Here is a 21,524-nt window from a genome sequence, read left to right on the forward strand (position 1 = left end):
CACAGTCAGGGTTTATATAGTGGCAGGGGTGAGGTACAGAGGAAACCACAGTCAGGGTTTATATAGTGGCAGGGATGAGGTACAGAGATAACCACAGGCAGGGTTTATATAGTGGCAGGGGTGAGGTACAGAGGAAACCACAGGCAGGGTTTATATAGTGGCAGGGATGAGGTACAGAGATAACCACAGGCAGGGTTTATATAGTGGCAGGGGTGAGGTACAGAGGTAACCACAGTCAGGGTTTATATAGTGGCAGGGGTGAGGTACAGAGGTAACCACAGTCAGGGTTTATATAGTGGCAGGGGTGAGGTACAGAGGTAACCACAGGCAGGGTTTATATAGTGGCAGGGGTGAGGTACAGAGATAACCACAGGCAGGGTTTATATAGTGGCAGGGGTGAGGTACAGAGATAACCACAGTCAGGGTTTATATAGTGGCAGGGGTGAGGTACAGAGATAACCACAGGCAGGGTTTATATAGTGGCAGGGGTGAGGTACAGAGATAACCAAAGGCAGGGTTTATATAGTGGCAGGGGTGAGGTACAGAGATAACCAAAGGCAGGGTTTATATAGTGGCAGGGGTGAGGTACAGAGATAACCAAAGGCAGGGTTTATATAGTGGCAGGGGTGAGGTACAGAGATAACCACAGTCAGGTTTTATATAGTGGCAGGGGTGAGGTACAGAGATAACCACAGTCAGGGTTTATATAGTGGCAGGGATGAGGTACAGAGATAACCACAGGCAGGGTTTATATAGTGGCAGGGGTGAGGTACAGAGATAACCACAGTCAGGGTTTATATAGTGGCAGGGGTGAGGTACAGAGATAACCACAGTCAGGGTTTATATAGTGGCAGGGATGAGGTACAGAGATAACCAAAGGCAGGGTTTATATAGTGGCAGGGCTGAGGTACAGAGGTAAGCACAGGCAGGGTTTATATAACGGCAGGGGTTAGGTACAGAGGCAACAACAGGCAGGGTTTATATAGTGGCATGGGTAAGGTACAGAGGTAACCACAGGCAGGGTTTGTATAGTGGCAGGGATGAGTTACAGAGGTAACCACAGTCAGGGTTTATATAGTGGCAGGGGTGAGGTACAGAGGTAACCACAGTCAGGGTTTATATAGTGGCAGGGGTGAGGTACAGAGGCATCAACAGGCAGAGTTTATAAAGGGGCAGGGGTGAGGTACAGAGGTAACCACAGGCAGCGTTTATCTAGTGGCAGGGGTGAGTTACAGAGGTAACCACAGGCAGGGTTTATAGAGTGGTAGGGGTGAGGTACAGAGATAACCACAGTCAGGGTTTATATAGTGGCAGGGATGAGGTACAGAGATAACCACAGTCAGGGTTTATTTAGTGGCAGGGATGAGGTAGAGAGATTACCACAGTCAGGGTTTATATAGTGGCAGGGGTGAGGTACAGAGATAACCACAGGCAGGGTTTATATAGTGGCAGGGATGAGGTACAGAGATAACCACAGTCAGGGTTTATATAGTGGCAGGGGTGAGGTACAGAGATAACCACAGGCAGGGTTTATATAGTGGCAGGGATGAGGTACAGAGATAACCACAGTCAGGGTTTATATAGTGGCAGGGATGAGGTACAGAGATAACCAGAAGCAGGGTATATAGAGTGGCAGGGGTGAGGTGCAGAGAGGTGATACCAATATTGGTGGGGGTAGATGGACTGGGCTGACATAGACCAGTAGGTCCAAAACTCAAACATTAGGTCACTGCGGCGTCCTGGTTGGGTTAGTTAAGGTTTCTCAGAAAATATGATGAGTGTTTCCTCCCAAAAATCTCGGATATTATTATAACTCCACAATTCTTTGAAAAGGCAATTAATGAGATGCCCATAACCTTTGTCCCAGGCCCAGACTCGTGGAACTCCGTGTTCATCAAGAATTGCAAGAAGCAATTATTACGTGCCTTCAACATTTTATGGAGAGGGGGCATGGACACAGGGGTCATCCCACACACACTAAAAACAACAGACATAGCCTCACTCCACAAAGGTGGCAGTAAAGCAATTGCAAAGAACTACAGACCGATAGCACTAACATCCCATATAAAAATCTTTGAGAGGGTTGTAAGAAGCAAGATCGCCAATCACCTAGATACCCATCAGTTACACAACCAAGGGCAGCATGGATTTTAGAGCAGGTCGCTCCTGCCTGTCCCAGCTACTAGACCACTATAGCAAGGTTCTGGATGCTATAGTGGATAAACAAAATACAGATGTAGTACACAAAGACTGTAAAATCTTCTGACAAGTGTGACCATGGTGTAATAGCATATAAAATGTGGAATAAAGGAATAACGGGAAAAGTTGGTAGATGGATCTACAACTTCCTGACAAACAGAACACAAGGAGTAATAGTAAACAGAATAAAGTCCCTGGCAGTAATGGTAAAAAGCTCTGTTCCACAAGGCACAGTACTCTCCCATTCTATTTCTCATCCTCATTTCTGACATAGATGGAGATGTAAGCCATAACTCCGTTTCTTCCTTTGCGGATGACACCCGGATTGCCATGACAGTGACCTCCATCATAGACACAGCGAGACTTCAAGTGGACATCAACCAAATCTTCGAATGGGCCACTCATAACAATATGAAGTTCAATGAGGAGAAATTTCAACTACTCAGATATAGGAAACTTGAAGAAATTAAGAATGTGTCAGGGTATACGACAAATTCTAACCATACAATAGAGCGGAAAAGTAGTGTGAAGGACCTGGAAGTGATAATGTCAGAGAATCTCGCCTTTAAAGACCAAAACAATGTATCTACCTCATACACTAGCAAAATGATAGGATGGATAATGAGAACCTTCAAAACTATGGACTCCAAGCCCATGATCATTCTCTTTAAATTGCTTCTGCTCTCTAGGTTGGAATACTGCTGAACACTAACGACCTCATTCAAGGCTGGCGACATTGTAGACCTGGAGAGTGTACAAAGAATTTTCACGGCTCACATAAGTGCAATAAGGCACTTAAACTACTGGAAACGGTTGAAGGTCCTTGATCGGTGTTCCCTGGAACGCAGGCGATAGAGATACATGATAATATACACTTGGAAGGTCCTGGAAGGATTGGTACTAAACCTGCGCATGAAAATCACTCCATATACCTACCTGCCTACCTGGAGGTTATTCCAGGGATCAACGCCCCCGCGGCCCTGTCCACGACCAGGCCTCCCGGTGGATCAGGGCTTGATCAACCAGGCTGTTACTGCTGGCCGCACGCAGTCCAACTTACGAACCACAGCCCAGCTGATCCGGCAATGACTTTAGGTATCTGTCCTGCTCTCTCTTGAAGGCAGCCAGGGGTTTATTGGTAATTCCCCTTATGCTTGCTGGGAGGCTGTTGAACAGTCTTGTGCCCCGGACACTCATGGTGCTTTCTCTTAGTGTACCAATAGCGCCACTACTTTTAATTGGGGGAATTTTGCATCGCCTGCCCAGTCTTTTACCTTCGTAGGGAGTGATTTCTTTGTGCAGATTCGGGATCATTCTCTCCAAGATTTTCCAAGTGTAGATTATGATATATCTCTCCCTCCTGCGTTCCAACGAGTACAAGTCAAGTGCTTCCAAGCGTTCCCAGTAGTTAAGGTGCTTGACAGAACTTATACGTGCAGTAAAGGTTTTCTGTACACTCTCACCTGCTTTGAATGGAGATGTTAATGTACAGCAGTATTCCAGCCTAGAGAACAAGTGATTTGAAAACGATCATTATTGGCTTGGAATCTCTAATTTTGAACGTTCTCATTATCCATCCTATCATTTTCTTTGCACTTGTGATCGTGGCTAGGATGGGGGCGAGTACTGTGCCTTGTGGAACAGAGCTCTTCACTATGGCAGCCTCCGATTTAACTCTTTTGACCACTACTCTTTGTGTTCAATTTGTTAAGAAGTTGAAGATACATCTCCCCACTTTCCCAGTTATTCCTTTAGCACGTATTTTGTGCGCTATTACGCCATGATCGCATTTGTCAAACGCTTTTGCAAAGTCTGTGTATATTACATCTGCATTCTGATTTTCTTCCAGTGAATCCAAGGCCATATCATAGTGATCCAGTAGTTGTGAGAGGCAGGAGCGACCTGCCCTGAACCCATGTTGCCCTGGATTGTGCAGATTTTGGGAACACAGGTGATTTGCAATCCTGCTTCTTAGCACTCTTTCAAATATTTTTAGGATGTGGGATGTTAGAGCTATTGGTCTATAGTTCTTAGCTAATCCTTTGCTGCCACCTTTATGGAGTGGGGCTATATCCGTTGTTTTAAGTGACTGTGGAATTTCACCCATGTCCAAGCTCCTCCTCCATAGTGTACTTAGGGCACGTGAGAGGGGTTTCTTGCAGTTCTTAATGAATACAGAGTTCCACGAGTCTGGGCCCGGGGCTGAGTTCATGGGCATGTTGTCAATGGCTTTTTCAAAGTCTGTCGGAGTTAGGGCAATGTCGGAAATCTTGCATACATTTATAAGTAAGTAAGTAAGTAAGTTTATTCAGGTATACACAAATACAGTTACATAGAATTATCATACATAGCAGCATATGTGTAGAGAACCTAGGATAACCCAAAAAAGTCAGACAGAGTGACTTATTTCCATTGGGGTCCTTATGGAGTTTTGAGGCTCATTCATGAAGAAATCATTTGGGTCGTCGATCCTCAGACTGATTAGTGGCTCACTAAACACAGAGTCGTACTGGGATTTCAGTATTTCACTCATTTCCTTGTTGTCATCCTGTCTGAGTAAATGTGGTATTTGCCTTGTTTTTGGCATATGAAAAGAAATATTTCGAATTTCTTTCAATTTCACTAATAGCTTTAAGCTCCTCCTCTCTCTCCTGAAAGCAAAATATTCGGCAGGAGATGCAACATTCCCCCGATGAAAAGCAGAGGCGCCACGAGTACACTGAGAGACAACACAATAAGTTTCCAGGGCCCAAGACTGCTCAATTGCCTCCCAGCATACATAAGGGGGATTACCAATAGACCCTTGGCTGTCTTCAAGAAGGCACTGGACAGGCACCTCCACTCTTAGAATCTGACCGCCCGGGCTGTGGTTTGTACGTCAGCTTGCGTGCAGCCAGCAGTAACAGCCTGGTTGATCAGACCCTGATCTATCATGAGGCCTGGTCTCAGACCGGACCGCGGGGACGTTGATCCCCGAAACCCTGTCCAGGTAAACTCCAGGTAAACAACTAAATTTCCCAACGTTTGAGAGGGTGTCGACATGACCGTCAGTACCTACGTGATTGGAATAATCCTCAATGGTTCGTTAGCCATAGAATCCAAAGATAATATGTCTGTACCAGTAAATATGCGTTACATCTGAAATATCAGACTTACTGTCTCACAGTAAAATAAATCATTGAGGAACTGGTTTAGAGATCTTGTTTCTCATCTGAGCATAGTGAGAGATAAGAGTCACCAGCCTATAATGAACAGGATTATGACTCTAAACACTCAGGAGACAACTCTAAAGATCATAAGACAAATCTCTATGATAACAGAGAAGTTGGAATCTAAATTAAACTTGAATGTCACCCCAAAGTTAGTATGGCATTTAGGAGGAGCTGTAAGTCAGGACCCACCCAGGACTTATGATGTATTACGATGTCACTGTTAAATAAGGTGGACATCATAGAAATATTACACCTTTGGTGAAAACGCTGCCTATGGCAATCACCGCCAGAGACCTTACTGCTGCAACTAAGTGACTGATGAAGCTTGGCGTAAAGCTGGCAAGATCAAGGTATTACCACTGTCACAGTCAAAGTTGTTGGTATTCTGGTGGGATCCGATCAGATGACTTCCTTTCAAGAAGACAGACTATTTAGGAAGATATTGGCTTATACAGGTCCCCAGTTGGATACATTATCAATGGCAAGATTCCACCCAAATTCCTTGCAAAGCCAGAGAGGATGAAGGGGAAGCCGAAACTATGATAGCAGCGACCACATTAATAATAATGAGTATTGGAACACACGATGATCCGCCAAGTAACCCTATTCAGGTAAGGAATGATGGACACTCAACCATTGCATTTATCTTTGCAAACATAGAGGGTCTAAAGCCATCAGCAAACAGCAAAATACCTTTCATCAGTGGACTGCTCACAGAAACAAATGCAATGTTTGCGGCTTTCACAGAGACCCACATAAAGGATCACTTTGACAACGAAATATGGATCCAAGATTATAACCTATTCAGATGCAACAGAGCAAACAGGCAACATTGAGAGGGTAGCTGACCTGTATGTCACAGAGTCGCTCATTTGCTCGGAATTACTAAACACCTCAAATGATGTAGTTAAAGTTTTGGCACTAAAGACTGAAAAACAACCTTGTCAGTATGGTTATAAATAAGCCATTAGCTGAAACTTCCCAACAATTCGAAGAACAGCTTTTAAAAATTGACCACTGTCTGGAAAATCTCCCAAATCCTGCTCCAAACATCTTTTTGATTTCAACTTAAGACACCTAAAGAGGAGGAGGAGCGTAGCAAACATTGTTTTAGCAGAGATCACCCCAGGAGGCAGCTCAGATGAAAATTCACACACACATGAGCTATTAAATATCTGCAACAAATTCACCTTAAACCAACAAATAATAGAACCAAGAAGACTGGAAAAGCACTGGACTTCATCTTCACCAACAATGATGATCTGATATAAAATATAACAGTATCAAAGACAATACACTCAGATCACAACATAATAGACGTACAGACACAATGCCCAGGGCTCCAGACCAGCAAAATACGACCATTTATGAAGGTGCCTTCACCAAATTGAACTTCAAGAACAAAAACAAACAGTGGAATCAAATCAACTATGTCCTAAATGAAACAAGCTTGGAGGATATTCCAAACAACACAGATTCGAGCCTTTGTCTAGAAAGAATTGAATGTTCTGCAATTAAGGTATGCTTAAGGCACATTCCTTTAAGAAAAAGGAAGAGAAGATGTAAACTAGATAGAGACGCTCCTTATACCAGCGAAGGCAAAGAATCACAGGGCTGCTGAAATGGGCCATTATATCTGAAATACGAACGGAGGCACTGGTGAGAGAAATAGTAAATATTGAGCTTAAGGTTAAGGAATCATACAGGAGACAAGAAACTGAGGAAGAACTTCAAGCCATAAATGAAATTCAAGAAATACATATTTCTTTTCTTATGCCAAATCTCAGGAAAAAATAATATCCAGTATTGGACTCCTGCTTAACGAGATGGTGCTTGCACAGATGACAGAAAAGAAATTAGTGAGATACTAAATTCCCAATATGGCTCTGTGTTTAGTAAGCCATTAACTGGACGAAGAGTCCCCATGCACTCGACCCAAGGCCCAAACTCTTGGAACTCTGTGTTCATCAAAAACATAACTTCAGCAATCTATGGAGAGTAAGCATGGACACAGGGTTCATCTCACAGTCACTAAAAAAAAAAAACAGACGTAGCTCTTCTCCACAAAGGTGGCAGTAAAGCAATTGCAAAGAATTGCAGACCAACAGCACTAACGTCCCATATCATAAAAATTTTTGAAAGGGATCTAGGAAGCCAGGTCGCCACCCTCCTAGATACAAATAATTTACACAACCCAGGGCAACATGCGTTTAGAGTAGGCAGCTCCTGCCTGTCTCAACTACTGGACCACTATGACAACGTCTTAGGTGCACTGGAGGAGAAATAAAATGCAGATATAGTATACACAGGCTTTGTGAAAGTCTTTGACAAGTGTGACCATGGTGTAATAGCGCACAAAATGCGTGGTTAAGGAATAACAGAAAATGTTGGTAGATGGATCTATAACTTCCTAACAAATAGAACATGAAGAGTAAACACTAAGGCGACACAGTGAAAAGCTCAGTTAGATAAGGCACAGTACTCGTCCCCATCCTGTTCCTCATCCTCATATCTAACACAGAGATATAAGTCACAGCACCGTGTCTTCCTCTGCGGATGACTACGGAATTTGGATGACGGTGTCATCTGTGGATGACACTGCAAGACTCCAAGCGGACACCACCCAAATATTAAATAGGCCGCGAAAAGCAACATGAACTTTATTGTAGAGAAATTTAAATTCGAGGAAAACTCGAGGAAATTAAAGCTGTATCGGTGTAATAAACAAATTCCAATGATACAATAGAGAGGAAAACTAATGTGAAGGATCTGGGAGTGATAATTTCAGAAGATCTCAGTTTCAGAGATCGCAACAATGTATCTAACGCATCTACTAGGAAAATGATAGGATGGATAATGAGAACCTTTAAAACTAGGGAAGCCAAGCCCATGATGATTCTCCTCAAATCGCTTGTTCTCTTTAAACCGAAATATTGCTGTACACTAACTGCCCCTTTCAAGGCAGGTGAAAATGTAGACCTGGAGAATGTATAAATATTTTTCACGGTACACATTTGTAAGTATGAAAAAGCACCTAAATTACTGGGAATGATTAAGTTCCTTAATTTGTTTTCCCTGGAACACAGGCGAGAAACATACACGATCATATATGCTTGGGAAGTCCTAGGGACACTCGTTCCAAATTTTCACATGGAAATCACTCCTTATGAAAGTAAAAGACTTGGCAGGAAATGCAACATCCACCCAATGATAAGAAGGGACACCACGAGTACACTAAAACACAACACAAAAAGTGTCAGGGGCCCAAGACCGTTCAACTGCCTCCCAGCATACATAAGGGGGATTACCAATAGAATCCTTGCTTTGTTTAAGAAGGCAATGGACCGGGACCTAAAGTCAGTATCTGTTGAGCTGGGCTGTGGTTTGTATGCCGGTTTGCGTGTGGTCAGCAGTAACATCCCGGTTGATCAGGCCCTAATCCACCGGGAGGCCTGGTCATAGACCGAGCTACTGAGGCGTTGCTCCCAAAAACCCTTTCCAGGTATACTCAAGGTATACCCCAAAAGGGAAATGGGTTGTCATGAAACCCAAGGAACCTTGTATCAGTAGGAGGGGAACATACTCGGGCATATAGGTTGCTGGGTGGGGAACTACAGAGCCACTCAGACAAGACTAGACATGTGAGAGATGTTACAGTTAAAATGAATGGTGTTACTATCATTGGAACCTACAAGTTTCTACCTATAGTGGTACACACAGTGGAAACTCTACAGTCGAAGTTGGACCATCGTCTCCTCTACGAGAGTGACTGGACGGTGCTTGTGTCCAGGGTCCACTGGGTGAGAGGTGAACTTAATCTAGATTTAGCATCTACCTTTGCTGGCAGAAGGATGTGGAAATTTATTTGTACAAAAATTCGTACTGCTTGACTCATATGTAAATATTTTAGTATCGTAGTTTCATGGTGATTTATTGCACCTTTACACCCAAAGAGAATAATATACAAATTGATAGATTTAGGCCTTATGAACGATTCAAGTAAGCTTAAATCTTTAGTAAATAATTTTAGAATTTATAATGTAGCATTAGACTTTAATGTCATGCTATATTATGTAATGAGATTAGACATATTGTGAAAGCAAGCATCTCTGAGCATGGTAGGAGAGATGGGTTCACAAAACGCAGGACCGTTCTTCTGGCATCAGGAATAGTTGGGATAACTCATAGGAGCTCCCAGCTCAGCATTCCATACTGCTGACAAAATACTCTGCCAGGCTTCCGTCGTGACATTATTCTATTTACATCCTTAGTAACAGGTCGGCTGACGTTAAAATGGAGAACACAGGGTAATTTAGTTATGGGTTATGAGTGAGCAGAGTGCCCAATCCAAGGCACAAAGCTGCCAAGATTGCTGAGTAATCATCCTTTGAATATTAGGCCAGAGGTTAGGAATTTTTCTCTGTATATAAATATTAGTTAGGGAAACCCCAGTGAATGCAGGGACCCCTAGAGTGTATACTGGATTGCTAACTTTTATTAACTACTTACATGAACCATACCTCTGTGTACATAGTTTCTAAGAGAAAGAGGGAGGTTATTAAAAGTCTATTTAGACTGGGTAGAATCAGGTAATTTCAAGCTAGGATAGACTCCACAGTTCGTGCATGGAGGAATGCAGGAATTTCCTGTTAGTCAGCTAACTCTTCTAAAGAAGTGTAGCCATCGGGGTACTTGTGAGACCAGGACAAAGAAGTTTCCAGTTGTTAGTGTCAACAGTGATTGTCAGAGTGATCATCGCACAAGCTGCCACACTATATGATCCATATGGGTTTCAGTACATATTTTGTAATATATTACTACTGCTACTACTAATAATAATAATAATGCACTGTACTTACATGAAAGACAGACTGCGAGATTTCTTATAGAAATTTGCAATAAGATCAACATAAATAGGTGATATCACAATATGTAAAATAACCACATTGAAAAAATAGTGAAATTCCAAGTGTTTTCAAGATTTCCAATATTTCTTAATAATGAGAGAAATCATGAAATCATTGAAAATTTCACTGTTTTCACTGTGGTTATTTTACTTATAGAACTATCATTATAAGAATGGTGAGCTCCGTTGTCATTGCTTATGCTATAGATTATAATCAATGTTTTGTTTGACTGCACTATTGAGCAAATACTCTATGATTTACTGTATCTTCAACCTGTTCTTAAAATTAAAGAGTTTGGATGATTTATGTGATTAAAATTACAATTACAGCAATAAAAGTGAAGTGTCCAGGTCAGCCAGGTCACGGGTCACAGTTCCTGACCAACACTGCAGGAGAAAAACTGTACAAGGTGATTGACTCCTTCCTGAGTTATAGAGATGAACAAGAACACTTACTGAAGGAGAACAAGAACCTGTGTCTTGGAGATGTTAACACCGTTAACCTCACAATGCTGGAGGTAATGACTGCTTTTCCTGCGTCTTGGAGATGTTAACACTGTTAACCTAACAATTCTGGAGGTAATGACTGCTTTTCCTGCATCTTGGAGATATTAACACTGTTAACCTCACAATACTGGAGGTAATGACTGCTTTTCGTGCGTCTTGGAGATGTTAAAACTGTTAACCTCACAATACTGGAGGTAATGACTGTTTTTCCTGCATCTTGGAGATGTTAACACTGTTAACTCACAATGTTCTAGGTAATGACTGCTTTTCTTGCGTCTTGGAGATGTTAACACTGTTAACCTCACAAAACTGGAGGTAATGACTGTTTTTCCTGCGTCTTGGAGATGTTAACACTGTTAACCTCACAATGCTGGAGGTAATGACTGTTTTTCCTGCGTCTTGGAGATGTTAACACTGTTAACCTCAAAATGCTTGAGGTAATGACTGCTTTTCCTGCGTCTTGGAGATGTTAACGCTGTTAACCTCACAATACTGGAGGTAATGACTGCTTTTCCTGCGTCTTGGAGATGTTAACACTGTTAACCTCACAATGCTGGAGGTAATGACTGCTTTTCCTGCGTCTTGGAGATGTTAACACTGTTAACCTCACAATTCTGGAGGTAATGACTGCTTTTCCTGCATGTTGGAGATGTTAACACTGTTAACCTCACAATACTGGAGGTAATGACTGCTTTTCTTGTGTCTTGGAGATGTTAACACTGTTAACCTCACAATACTGGATGTAATGACTGTTTTTCCTGCGTCTTGGAGATGTTAACACTGTTAACCTCACAATACTGGAGGTAATGACTGTTTTTCCTGCATCTTGGAGATGTTAACACTGTTAACCTCACAATGCTGGAGGTAATGACTGTTTTTCCTGCGTCTTGGAGATGTTAACACTGTTAACCTCACAATGCTGGAGGTAATGACTGATTTTCCTGCGTCTGGGAGATGTTAACACTGTTAATCTCACAATGCTGGGGGTAATGACAGCTTTTCTTTCACTTTCTCTATATATTAATGTGCAACATATATGTGAATATGATAACGGTAATGTTACACATAAGTCTTACTTATCAACGTATGTGTTCCATTGCTGGGCTGGTAGCGCACTCAGCTCACATATTCAGGTCCGTAGTTCGATCCCCAGTACGGATGAAAACATTTGGGAGCATTTCTCTGTTTCTCTGCCACCCACACCAGTCGGGTGTGGGTGGCATCCTGGGGATAAAATTATCTTAATTTGCATGAAATGCTCTGCATAACCAGGGACTCTCTATATAGTATGTCACAGATGTCAGCTATGATCTATATAATAATTAGTGGTGTTATGCATTTTCTGAGCATTTTGCTGAGGTAGAGGAGGGCACCGCTTACAGTGCTTCACTTAACACAGATTCGCTAACACTAACATTTCAAATTATTACTAAAAATTCATTTATATGGCTTCCTGATTAGCTCTAACAGCATCCGGGCATCAGTCTGTTTACTTCCTTGTCAGCTCCACTTCTCTCCATTGTCTGGAAACTTTTCAAAATTTCAAGTAGAGTATCTTCTGTCCTTTAGACTTGCTTGACAAACAAGTCTAAAGAAATGTCCCTAGGTACCCCACAGGGAGGAGTTCTCAGTCCCATGCTATTTAATATTCTGATTAATGCTCTCCTAAATGCTCTACCTGCCTCACCTAAACATATAGCTATAAACTATGCTGATGACATCATGATCCATGCAACAGGGCATAAAAAGATGAGTACCATTCTCAACGAAGATCAAGCAATTTGTTATCAATTAGGCCTCATCATATCTTCATCCAAAACAAAGATACTGACCAGCAAACTACATCCCCCACCCATCTGTCTCCAGGGTGAAAATATTAGTTACGTTGTATCTTTCAGATATCTTGATGTAGATGTACCCTTAAATAAATCCACTATACCACAACTAAATAAGAAACGCAAAGATAGGCTAAATGCTCTCGAAGCTGTTGCTGGCTACAACCCCAACTATGGTGCTAATGTGAAAATCGTGAGAATGATGCACATAGCCTATGTTAGGTCCTTAATTGGTTATGCTCCGACCCTTGGAGTTAATGCAAAATGAAGTTCTCAGAATTATTCTTAGGTGTCCCAAATCTTTCAAAGTTCTTAATATGAGGAAGGAGCTTGGTATCTCTAGTATCAGTGACAGAATTAGTGAGTTTAACACTGTACTTGGTATTATAATATTAAGAAATGAACTAGACACAGTCACTATAGTGGTCTGGATGACATAAGTGCTGGAGGCAACGATGTTGGCAGACGTAGGAGTGAGGACCTGATTAGCAGGTATAGGTCAGCAATAGAAATAATTAGGAGTAAGGGTGGGAACCCTCTCATATGTGGTATTTTGCCAAGGAGGGGAGTTGGAAATGAATGGTTGTCCAGGGCAATTGGTGTCAATTGCTGGCTGGACAAATACTGTAAGGAAAATGCGGTAACATTCATTGACAACTGGGACCTCTTCTATGGCAGAAATGACATGTATGCTAGGGTTGGGGTTCACTTATCTAGGTGTGGGGTGGGAGCACTAGCAACTGCAGTGGAGGGAGCAGTTAGGACTTTAAACTAGGAATAGTTAGTGGTATGGGTTTTGGCAGGAAAACAGTGAAGTCCCAGTGTAGTAATATTACGAGTTCTAGGGGAACTAGTAATAATAAGAACGAGATAGATATTGAAAAGCCAGGGACCTTGGATGATAAGGACAGTAATAGGTTTAGTAGAAAAATAGAAATGAGCAGGAAGGGTAAAGAGAAAGGAGAGTCTTTCAATGTTTATTATGCTAATTGCCGTAGTGCTAGGAATAAGATGGACGAGTTGAGATTAGTTGCTAGTGTAGGTAACATTGATGTATTTGCCTTAACTGAGACGTGGTTTAATTCAAAAAGTCGGGACATGCCTGCGGAATGTCATATTCAGGGTTTTAAATTGTTCCAAGAAGATAGAAGTATTGGGAGGGGGGGTGGGGTGGCATTGTATGTCCGAGATCGCTTGAACTGTTGCATAAAAACGGGTATTAAGTCTGAAGTAACACATACAGAGTCTGTTTGGATAGAATTTTCAGAGGGGCATGAAAAACTGATTTTAGGAGTGATATACCGTCCCCCAAACTTAGATAGGGACCAAGGGAAACTACTATGGGAGGAAATTGTTAAGGCCACAAGGCACGATAATGTAGTAATTCTAGGAGACTTTAACTTTAGTCATGTTGATTGGAATTTCTTGACTGGGAATTTAGAATCATACGACTTCTTAGAAGTATTTCAGGATTGTTTTTTGAAGCAGTTTGTGACAGAACCTACAAGGGGAAATAACCTGCTTGACTTAGTAATGGCAAACAATGAATCCCTTGTTAATAATTTAGAAATTTCAGAGGAACTGGGTGCTAGCGACCACAAATCAATTACATTTAGCATTGAATGGAAGTACGATAGTAGCGATAACTCAGTAACAGTCCCAGATTTTCGCTTAGCAGATTACGATGGGCTTAGAGAACACTTATCATCTGTTGACTGGGGTAACGAAGAGAGCTATCAATATGACAGTTTTCTGAACACTATACATGCTGCTCAAAGAGCGTTTATCCCATATAAAGAAATTAGATCAAATAGAAATGACCCAAAATGGATGAATAATAGGCTCAAATATCTACTAGGGCATAAGAAAGGAATTTATAGGCGTATCAAAAGAGGTGAGGGTCATCTTATGAATCAGTATATTGACATTAAGAGGGACATTAAAAAGGGGATAAGAAAAGCTAAAAGGGACTATGAAATTAAAGTTGCTAGGGATTCTAAAACTAACCCAAAAAGTTTTTTCCAGGTCTATAGAACAAAAGTTAGAGATAAGATAGGTCCCCTTAAAAATAACTATCGGCACCTTACTGACAAAGAGAATGAAATGTGCTTGACTTTAAATAATTATTTTCTCTCAGTTTTTACACAGGAAGACACTAACAATATTCCAGTAATTAATTTTTACAGTGGGCTAGAAGAAGATAAATTATGTAACATCACAGTCACTAGTGAAATGGTTGTGAAGCAGATAGACCGACTGAAGCAAAATAAGTCGCCGGGTCCTGATGAGGTTTTTTCAAAGGTTCTTAAGGAATGCAAAATGGAACTCTGTGAACCATTAACTAATATTTTTAATTTATCTCTTCAAACAGGTGTAGTGTCTGATATGTGGAAGATGGCTAATGTAATTCCTATTTTTAAAACAGGGGACAAGTCGTTACCGTCAAATTACCGCCCAATAAGCCTGACCTCAATTGTAGGCAAATTGCTAGAGTCAATTATAGCTGAGATTATAAGAAGCCATCTCGATAAGCATAGCTTGATCAATGATACTCAGCATGGATTCACAAGAGGCCGGTCTTGTCTAACTAATTTATTAACTTTCTTCAGTAAAGCTTTTGAGGCTGTTGACCACAATAAAGAATTTGATATTATTTACTTAAATTTTAGTAAGGCTTTTGATAGAGTTCTGCACCATAGACTGTTAAAGAAAGTGGCAGCTCATGGCATTGGGGGAAAAGTGCTCTCGTGGATCGAGTCATGGCTCACTGACAGGAAGCAGAGAGTGTCCATAAATGGGGTTACATCCGAGTGGGGATCTGTAACAAGTGGCGTTCCACAGGGATCAGTCTTGGGCCCGTTGTTGTTTATAATATATATCAATGATCTTGATGAGGGAATTACTAGTGATATGAGCAAATTCGCCGATGACACAAAAATAGGTAGGATAATTGATTCAAACGTAGATGTTAGGGAACTTCAGGAGGATTTAAACAAACTCTATTCTTGGTCAGAAAAGTGGCAGATGCAGTTCAATGTAGATAAATGCAAGGTTCTGAAGCTTGGGAGTGCCCATAACCCTAGTACTTATAAGTTAAATGATGTAGAACTTAGCCATACAGATTGCGAAAAGGACTTGGGGGTTATGGTGAGCAGCAACCTTAAACCAAGACAGCAATGCCTAAGCATACGTAATAAGGCAAATAGATTACTGGGATTTATATCAAGAAGTGTAAGCAACAGAAGTCCAGAGGTCATACTGCAGCTTTATACATCATTAGTAAGGCCTCACCTAGATTATGCAGCTCAGTTCTGGTCTCCGTATTACAAAATGGACATAAATTCGTTAGAAAACATTCAGCGTAGGATGACTAAATTAATACATAGCATTAGAAATCTTCCTTATGAAGAAAGATTGAAGACTCTTAAGTTACATTCACTTGTTAGACGAAGAATGAGGGGAGACCTGATCGAAGTGTATAAGTGAAAGATAGGTATTAATAAAGGGGATATTAATAAGGTCTTGAGGATGTCTCTCTAAGAGAGAACCCGCAGTAATGGATTTAAATTAGATAAGTTTAGATTTAGAAAGGACATAGGAAAGTATTGGTTTGGAAGTAGGGTAGTTGATGCGTGGAACAGTCTACCTAGTTGGGTTATTGAGGCTGGGAATTTGGGTAGTTTCAAATCTAGGTTGGATAAGTACATGAGTGGGAGGGGTTGGATTTGAGTGGGACTTTCACATCAGAGCTTATTTCTTGGGTGGCATTGAAAATTGGGTTGGGCAAATGTTTTGTTAGTGGGATGAATTGTAAAGGACCTGCCTAGTATGGGCCAGCAGGCCTCCTGCAGTGTTCCTCCTTTCTTATGTTCTTATGTTCTTATGTAAATGCACAGAGATCTTAATGGGTTGTGAAACGTGCAATTGCATTAAGTTTTATAACCTTCATGAACTGTATCACTGTAGGCAACAAGAGCATTTCACCCCTCCATGGAAGATGTGTTCATTTAATATCACATACCTGTAAGTCCCTCCCAAGAAGCTCATTGCTAGTAATATCTTCCTTAAATCACTTGTTAAAGCAACTGCTCAAGAAGATATTTCTCGCCTAGCTGGTAGTAATAAGTTATCACAAGTTATATGATGGTATTTTATGCTAACAGTCGAAGTGCAAGAAATAAAATTAATGAACTACGTTTGGTAGCATGTGCTGGGAACTTTGATATCATTGCATTAACTGAAACGTAGTATGATTTAAAGAGTCGGGAGTGTAATATTCAGGGATTTAAGTTGTTCAATGCGGATAGATGTAATGGGAAGGGGGGAGGAGTTGCATTGTATGTTCGAGAAAATATTAATTGTTGCATAAAAACAGGTATAAAAATAGATGGAGCAGTAACAGAGTCTGTTTGGGTAGAGTTCGTGGAGGGTCAAGAAAAACTAATTCTAGGTGTAATATACCGACCTCCAGGCTTGGATCACGATAGAGGGAGACTTCTTTGGGACGAAATTGTTAGGGCTTCTGGACACAGTAACATAGTCATAGTAGGGGACTTTAACTTTAGCCAAATTGACTGGAATTCTTTGACAGGTAATCTAGAGTCCAGTGACTTCATGGAAACAGTTCAAGACTGTTTTCTGAAACAGAGTGTAACTGAGCCTACCAGGGGTAATAATTTGCTAGACCTAGTCTTGTCAAATAAGGAAACACTCGTGAATAATCTGGAGATCACTGAAGAGCTTGGCGCAAGTGATCACAAATACATCACCTTTAGCATTAATTGGGAATGCAAGAATAATGATAATACAGTAAAATTCCCTGATTTTCGTTCTGCCGATTATAATGGACTTAGGGAACATCTGTCTAATCTTGATTGGGGTTATTTAGCTAATGATTTTATTGACGATAATCATACTTATGAATATGAAGGGATCTGCTTTTATGATTGTTTTCTTAATAATGTACACAGTGCCCAGAGTATACACATTCCCCAGAGAGAAATTAGGTGTAATAATAACGATCCCAAATGGGTTAACAGGAGGCTAAAGCATCTATTAGGGGAGAAAAGGGGAATTTATAGGCGCATCAGAAGAGGAAAGGTTAACCTTACTGACCAATATGTTCAGCTTAAAAGAGAAGTAAAAAAGGCGATTAGAAAGGCTAAACGTGACTATGAAATTAGAGTTGCTAATGAATCAAAGACTAATCCAAAGGGGTTCTTTCAAGTGTATAGGACGAAGGTGAAGGAAAAAGTAGGACCTCTGAAATCTGGGAATGGACAGCTGACGGATAATGAACTGGAAATGTGTTCCTTATTTAATGACTATTTTTTGTCAGTTTTTACACAGGAAGATGTAAATGAGATTCCAGTAATTAACAATTATTTAGTTCCTGATGAATTTAAGTTAACTAATATTACTGTCACGAGGGACATGGTTATTAAACAGATAGACAAACTGAAACAAAATAAGTCCCCGGGACCCGATGAGTTGTTTTCAAGGGTACTTAAGGAATGCAAGATGGAGCTTAGTCAGCCATTAACGAGTGTATTCAATGCGTCCATCCTTACCAGTGTTGTGCCAGAGTTGTGGAAGATGGCTAATGTGGTTCCTATATTCAAATCAGGGGATAAGTCCACTCCTTCAAATTACCGTGGAAATATAAACACAAATGCAGTATAATGTGATCCTTTATTGACCAGTGATCTGATATAATAAATTTTCCGGACAGATAGTGGCACCAGGATTAGAAAATTTGAGGTTTAGCGAGAAGGAATTGGATTTAGAAGAAGCAGAGGCAGGTGTGGGAGGTTGGGGGAGAGTGGAAGGGGGGTGGGAGGTGGAAGGCAACGAAGGCATCGTCTAATTACGAAAAGATGTAATTGGAGGTGACAATCGGCCAAAAAGTGAGAGTATTCAGCTAGGCAAGTACGTGTAAGTAGACACACGTACTTGCCTGGCGCAGGACACTGAGGAGGTGAACTGTAGCTTGATGGAGCACTGTATATCCTGAGTGGCGGCGAGACTGGCTGTATGGCGTGCAGTCAACAGGCGAAGAGAATTCAGGCAGCAAGAGGCTTCCTGCCCTTCGGTCGGCAACCACCGACGCACCAATCCTGATGGTGGAGAGGAAGACGAAGGTCCAGCAAGCACTACTCAACACGGGGTAATTCGAGAGAGGCGAGATCGTCGATGTGTTAGGTAAGCACACGTCACCACTCGAGCTAAGTCGACTGACTTTTTGACAAAAAAGTCAGTCGACTTAGCTCGAGTGGTGACGTTTGCTTTCCTAACACTTCGACGATCTCGCCTCTCTCGAATTACCCCGTGTTGAGTAGTGCTTGCTGGACCTTCGTCTTCCTCTCCACCATCAGGATTGGTGCGTCGGTGGTTGCCGACCGTAGGGCAGGAAGCCTCTTGCTGCCTGAATTCTCTTCGCCTGTTGACTGCACGCCATACAGCCAGTCTCGCCGCCACTCAGGATATACAGTGCTCCATCAAGCTACAGTTCTCCTCAGTGTCCTGCGCCAGGCAAGTACGTGTGTCTACTTACACGTACTTGCCTAGCTGAGTACTCTCACTTTTTGGCCGATTGTCACCTCCAATTACATCTTTTCGTAATTAGACGATGCTTTCGTTGCCTTCCACCTTCCACCCCCCTTCCACTCTCCCCCAACCTCCCACACCTGCCTCTGCTTCTTCTAAATCCAATTCCTTCTCGCTAAACCTCAAATTTTCTAATCCTGGTGCCACTATCTGTCCGGAAAATTTATTATATCAGATCACTGGTCAATAAAGGATCACATTATACTGCATTTGTGTTTATATTTCCATTATGTCGGTATTTTATACCATTTATTTCCTTCAAATTAACGTCCAATAAGCCTGACATCTATAGTGGGCAAGTTATTAGAATCAATTATAGCTGACATTATCAGAAGTCACCTTGAAGAGCATAACTTGATAAATGAATCTCAGCATGGATTCACGAGAGGTCGTTCCTGCCTGACAAACTTACTGACGTTCTTCAATAGAACATTTGAGGCAGTTGACAGTGATAAGGAATATGATATTGTTTATTTGGATTTTAGTAAAGCCTTCGACAGAGTACCTCACAAGAGACTCTTAAGAAAAGTGGCAGCTCATGGTATAGGAGGTAAAGTTCTAGCATGGATTGAGGCATGGCTTACCAATAGAAAGCAGAGAGTTACCATTAATGGAGTGAAATTTGAATGGGGATTAGTCACTAGTGGCGTTCCACGAGGATCAGTTTTAGGCCCTCTCTTGTTCATAATTTACATTAATGACCTTGATGAGGGGATTACTAGTGACATGAGTAAGTTTGCTGATGATACAAAGATAGGCCATATAATTCACTCTGAGGAGGACATCAGTGAACTCCAGGACGATTTGAACAAATTAATGTCTTGGTCTGAAAAATGGCAGATGAAGTTTAATGTGGATAAGTGTAAGGTACTTGCCCTTGGTAATGAAAATAACCCTCGAAGCTATAATCTAGGTGAAGTAGAGCTTGGTCATACAGAATGTGAAAAAGACTTGGGAGTCATGGTAAGCAGAAATCTAAAGCCAAGACAGCAGTGCCTTAGTGTGCGCAACAAGGCCAACAGATTACTTGTATTTATCTCAAGAAGTATAAGTAACAGAAGTCCAAAAGTTATTTTACAGCTCTATACATCACTAGTGAGGCCTCATTTAGATTATGCTGGTCAGTTTTGGTCCCCTTACTACAGGATGGACATAGACTCATTAGAGAACATACAGAGAAGAATGACTAAAATGATTTACTGTGTAAGGAACCTCCCGTATGAAGATAGACTTAAAGCCTTAAATCTCCACTCTCTGGAGAGGCGTAGAATGAGGGGAGATATCATTGAAGTGTATAAGTGGATGACGGGCATAAACAAGGGAGACATTAATAAAGTACTGAGGGTGTCGAACCAGGTAAGAACCAGGAATAATGGATTTAAGTTGGATAAATTTAGATTTAGAAAGGACATAGGTAAGTACTGGTTTTCTAACAGAGTTGTAGATGCGTGGAACAGTCTTCCCAGTGGGGTGATAGAGGTTAGGACCTTGGGTAGCTTTAAGAAGAGACTGGACAAATATATGAGTGGGAGGGACTGGGTTTGATTGGTGTTAAGGGGTACGGGAGTTATTTCTTGAGTAGCTTTAGGAAGATGTCGTTTTGATAAGGACCTGCCTCGTATGGGCCAGTAGGCCTTCTGCAGTGTTCCTACATTCTTATGTTCTTATGTTCTTATATACTACACTGATGGATCTAAGCAGGGCTGCATCTGCTCTTGTTGCCATCTGCCTAGATAGGAACGATAACAACTTTGTTAAGTTAAACATAAGAATTAACAACTGGGCGTCTACACTGCAAATTGAATTGTTTGCCATCCTAATGGCACTAAAGTTGAACCTGATTCTATCATTGTTACTGATTCTGTGTCATCACTGAAGGCTCTTGAGTCTTGACTCACTTAATGATTCCAACAACATGTGCATTGGAGAAGCCTGGAACAGATACTCAAAAATCCTGAAAAAAAAGTAATTAATGTGAAACTGGATTACTCCTTCATGATAAAGTTAATAAGTTAGTCAAGAAGAGTACCCAGAAGGAGAAAGTCAAATATAACTTTGGTATATCTGTGTCTAGCATTAGGAATAATATTAGGAGAGAAGTAAATAATGAAAATGAATGTTATAGGAATGCATCGACAGGGTGCATCGAGATTGGATATGGAACACCGGTGTGGAAAGATCGTAGGACAGTGTGTTGTGTTCGCTTGGAATATATATCTGTGTTAGTTTACGCACAGATTGGCGACGTTTCTATTGGTC

The 21,524-nt window shown here is 41.3% G+C and overlaps 1 protein-coding gene across 1 annotated transcript in view; it reads left to right on the top strand.

Moving 5' to 3' along the window:
• Positions 1 to 21,524, top strand: part of LOC138854467 (aminoacylase-1-like) — a 237,119-nt gene that overhangs the window by 128,915 nt on the left and 86,680 nt on the right. The window contains exon 5 of the mRNA XM_070098008.1: positions 10,648 to 10,835. Coding sequence (XP_069954109.1) covers positions 10,648 to 10,835 — 188 coding nt within the window. The remainder of the gene's footprint in view (positions 1 to 10,647; positions 10,836 to 21,524) is intronic.

This window comes from Cherax quadricarinatus, chromosome 60 (assembly GCF_038502225.1).
Source record: "Cherax quadricarinatus isolate ZL_2023a chromosome 60, ASM3850222v1, whole genome shotgun sequence".
Lineage (NCBI taxonomy): Eukaryota > Metazoa > Arthropoda > Malacostraca > Decapoda > Parastacidae > Cherax > Cherax quadricarinatus.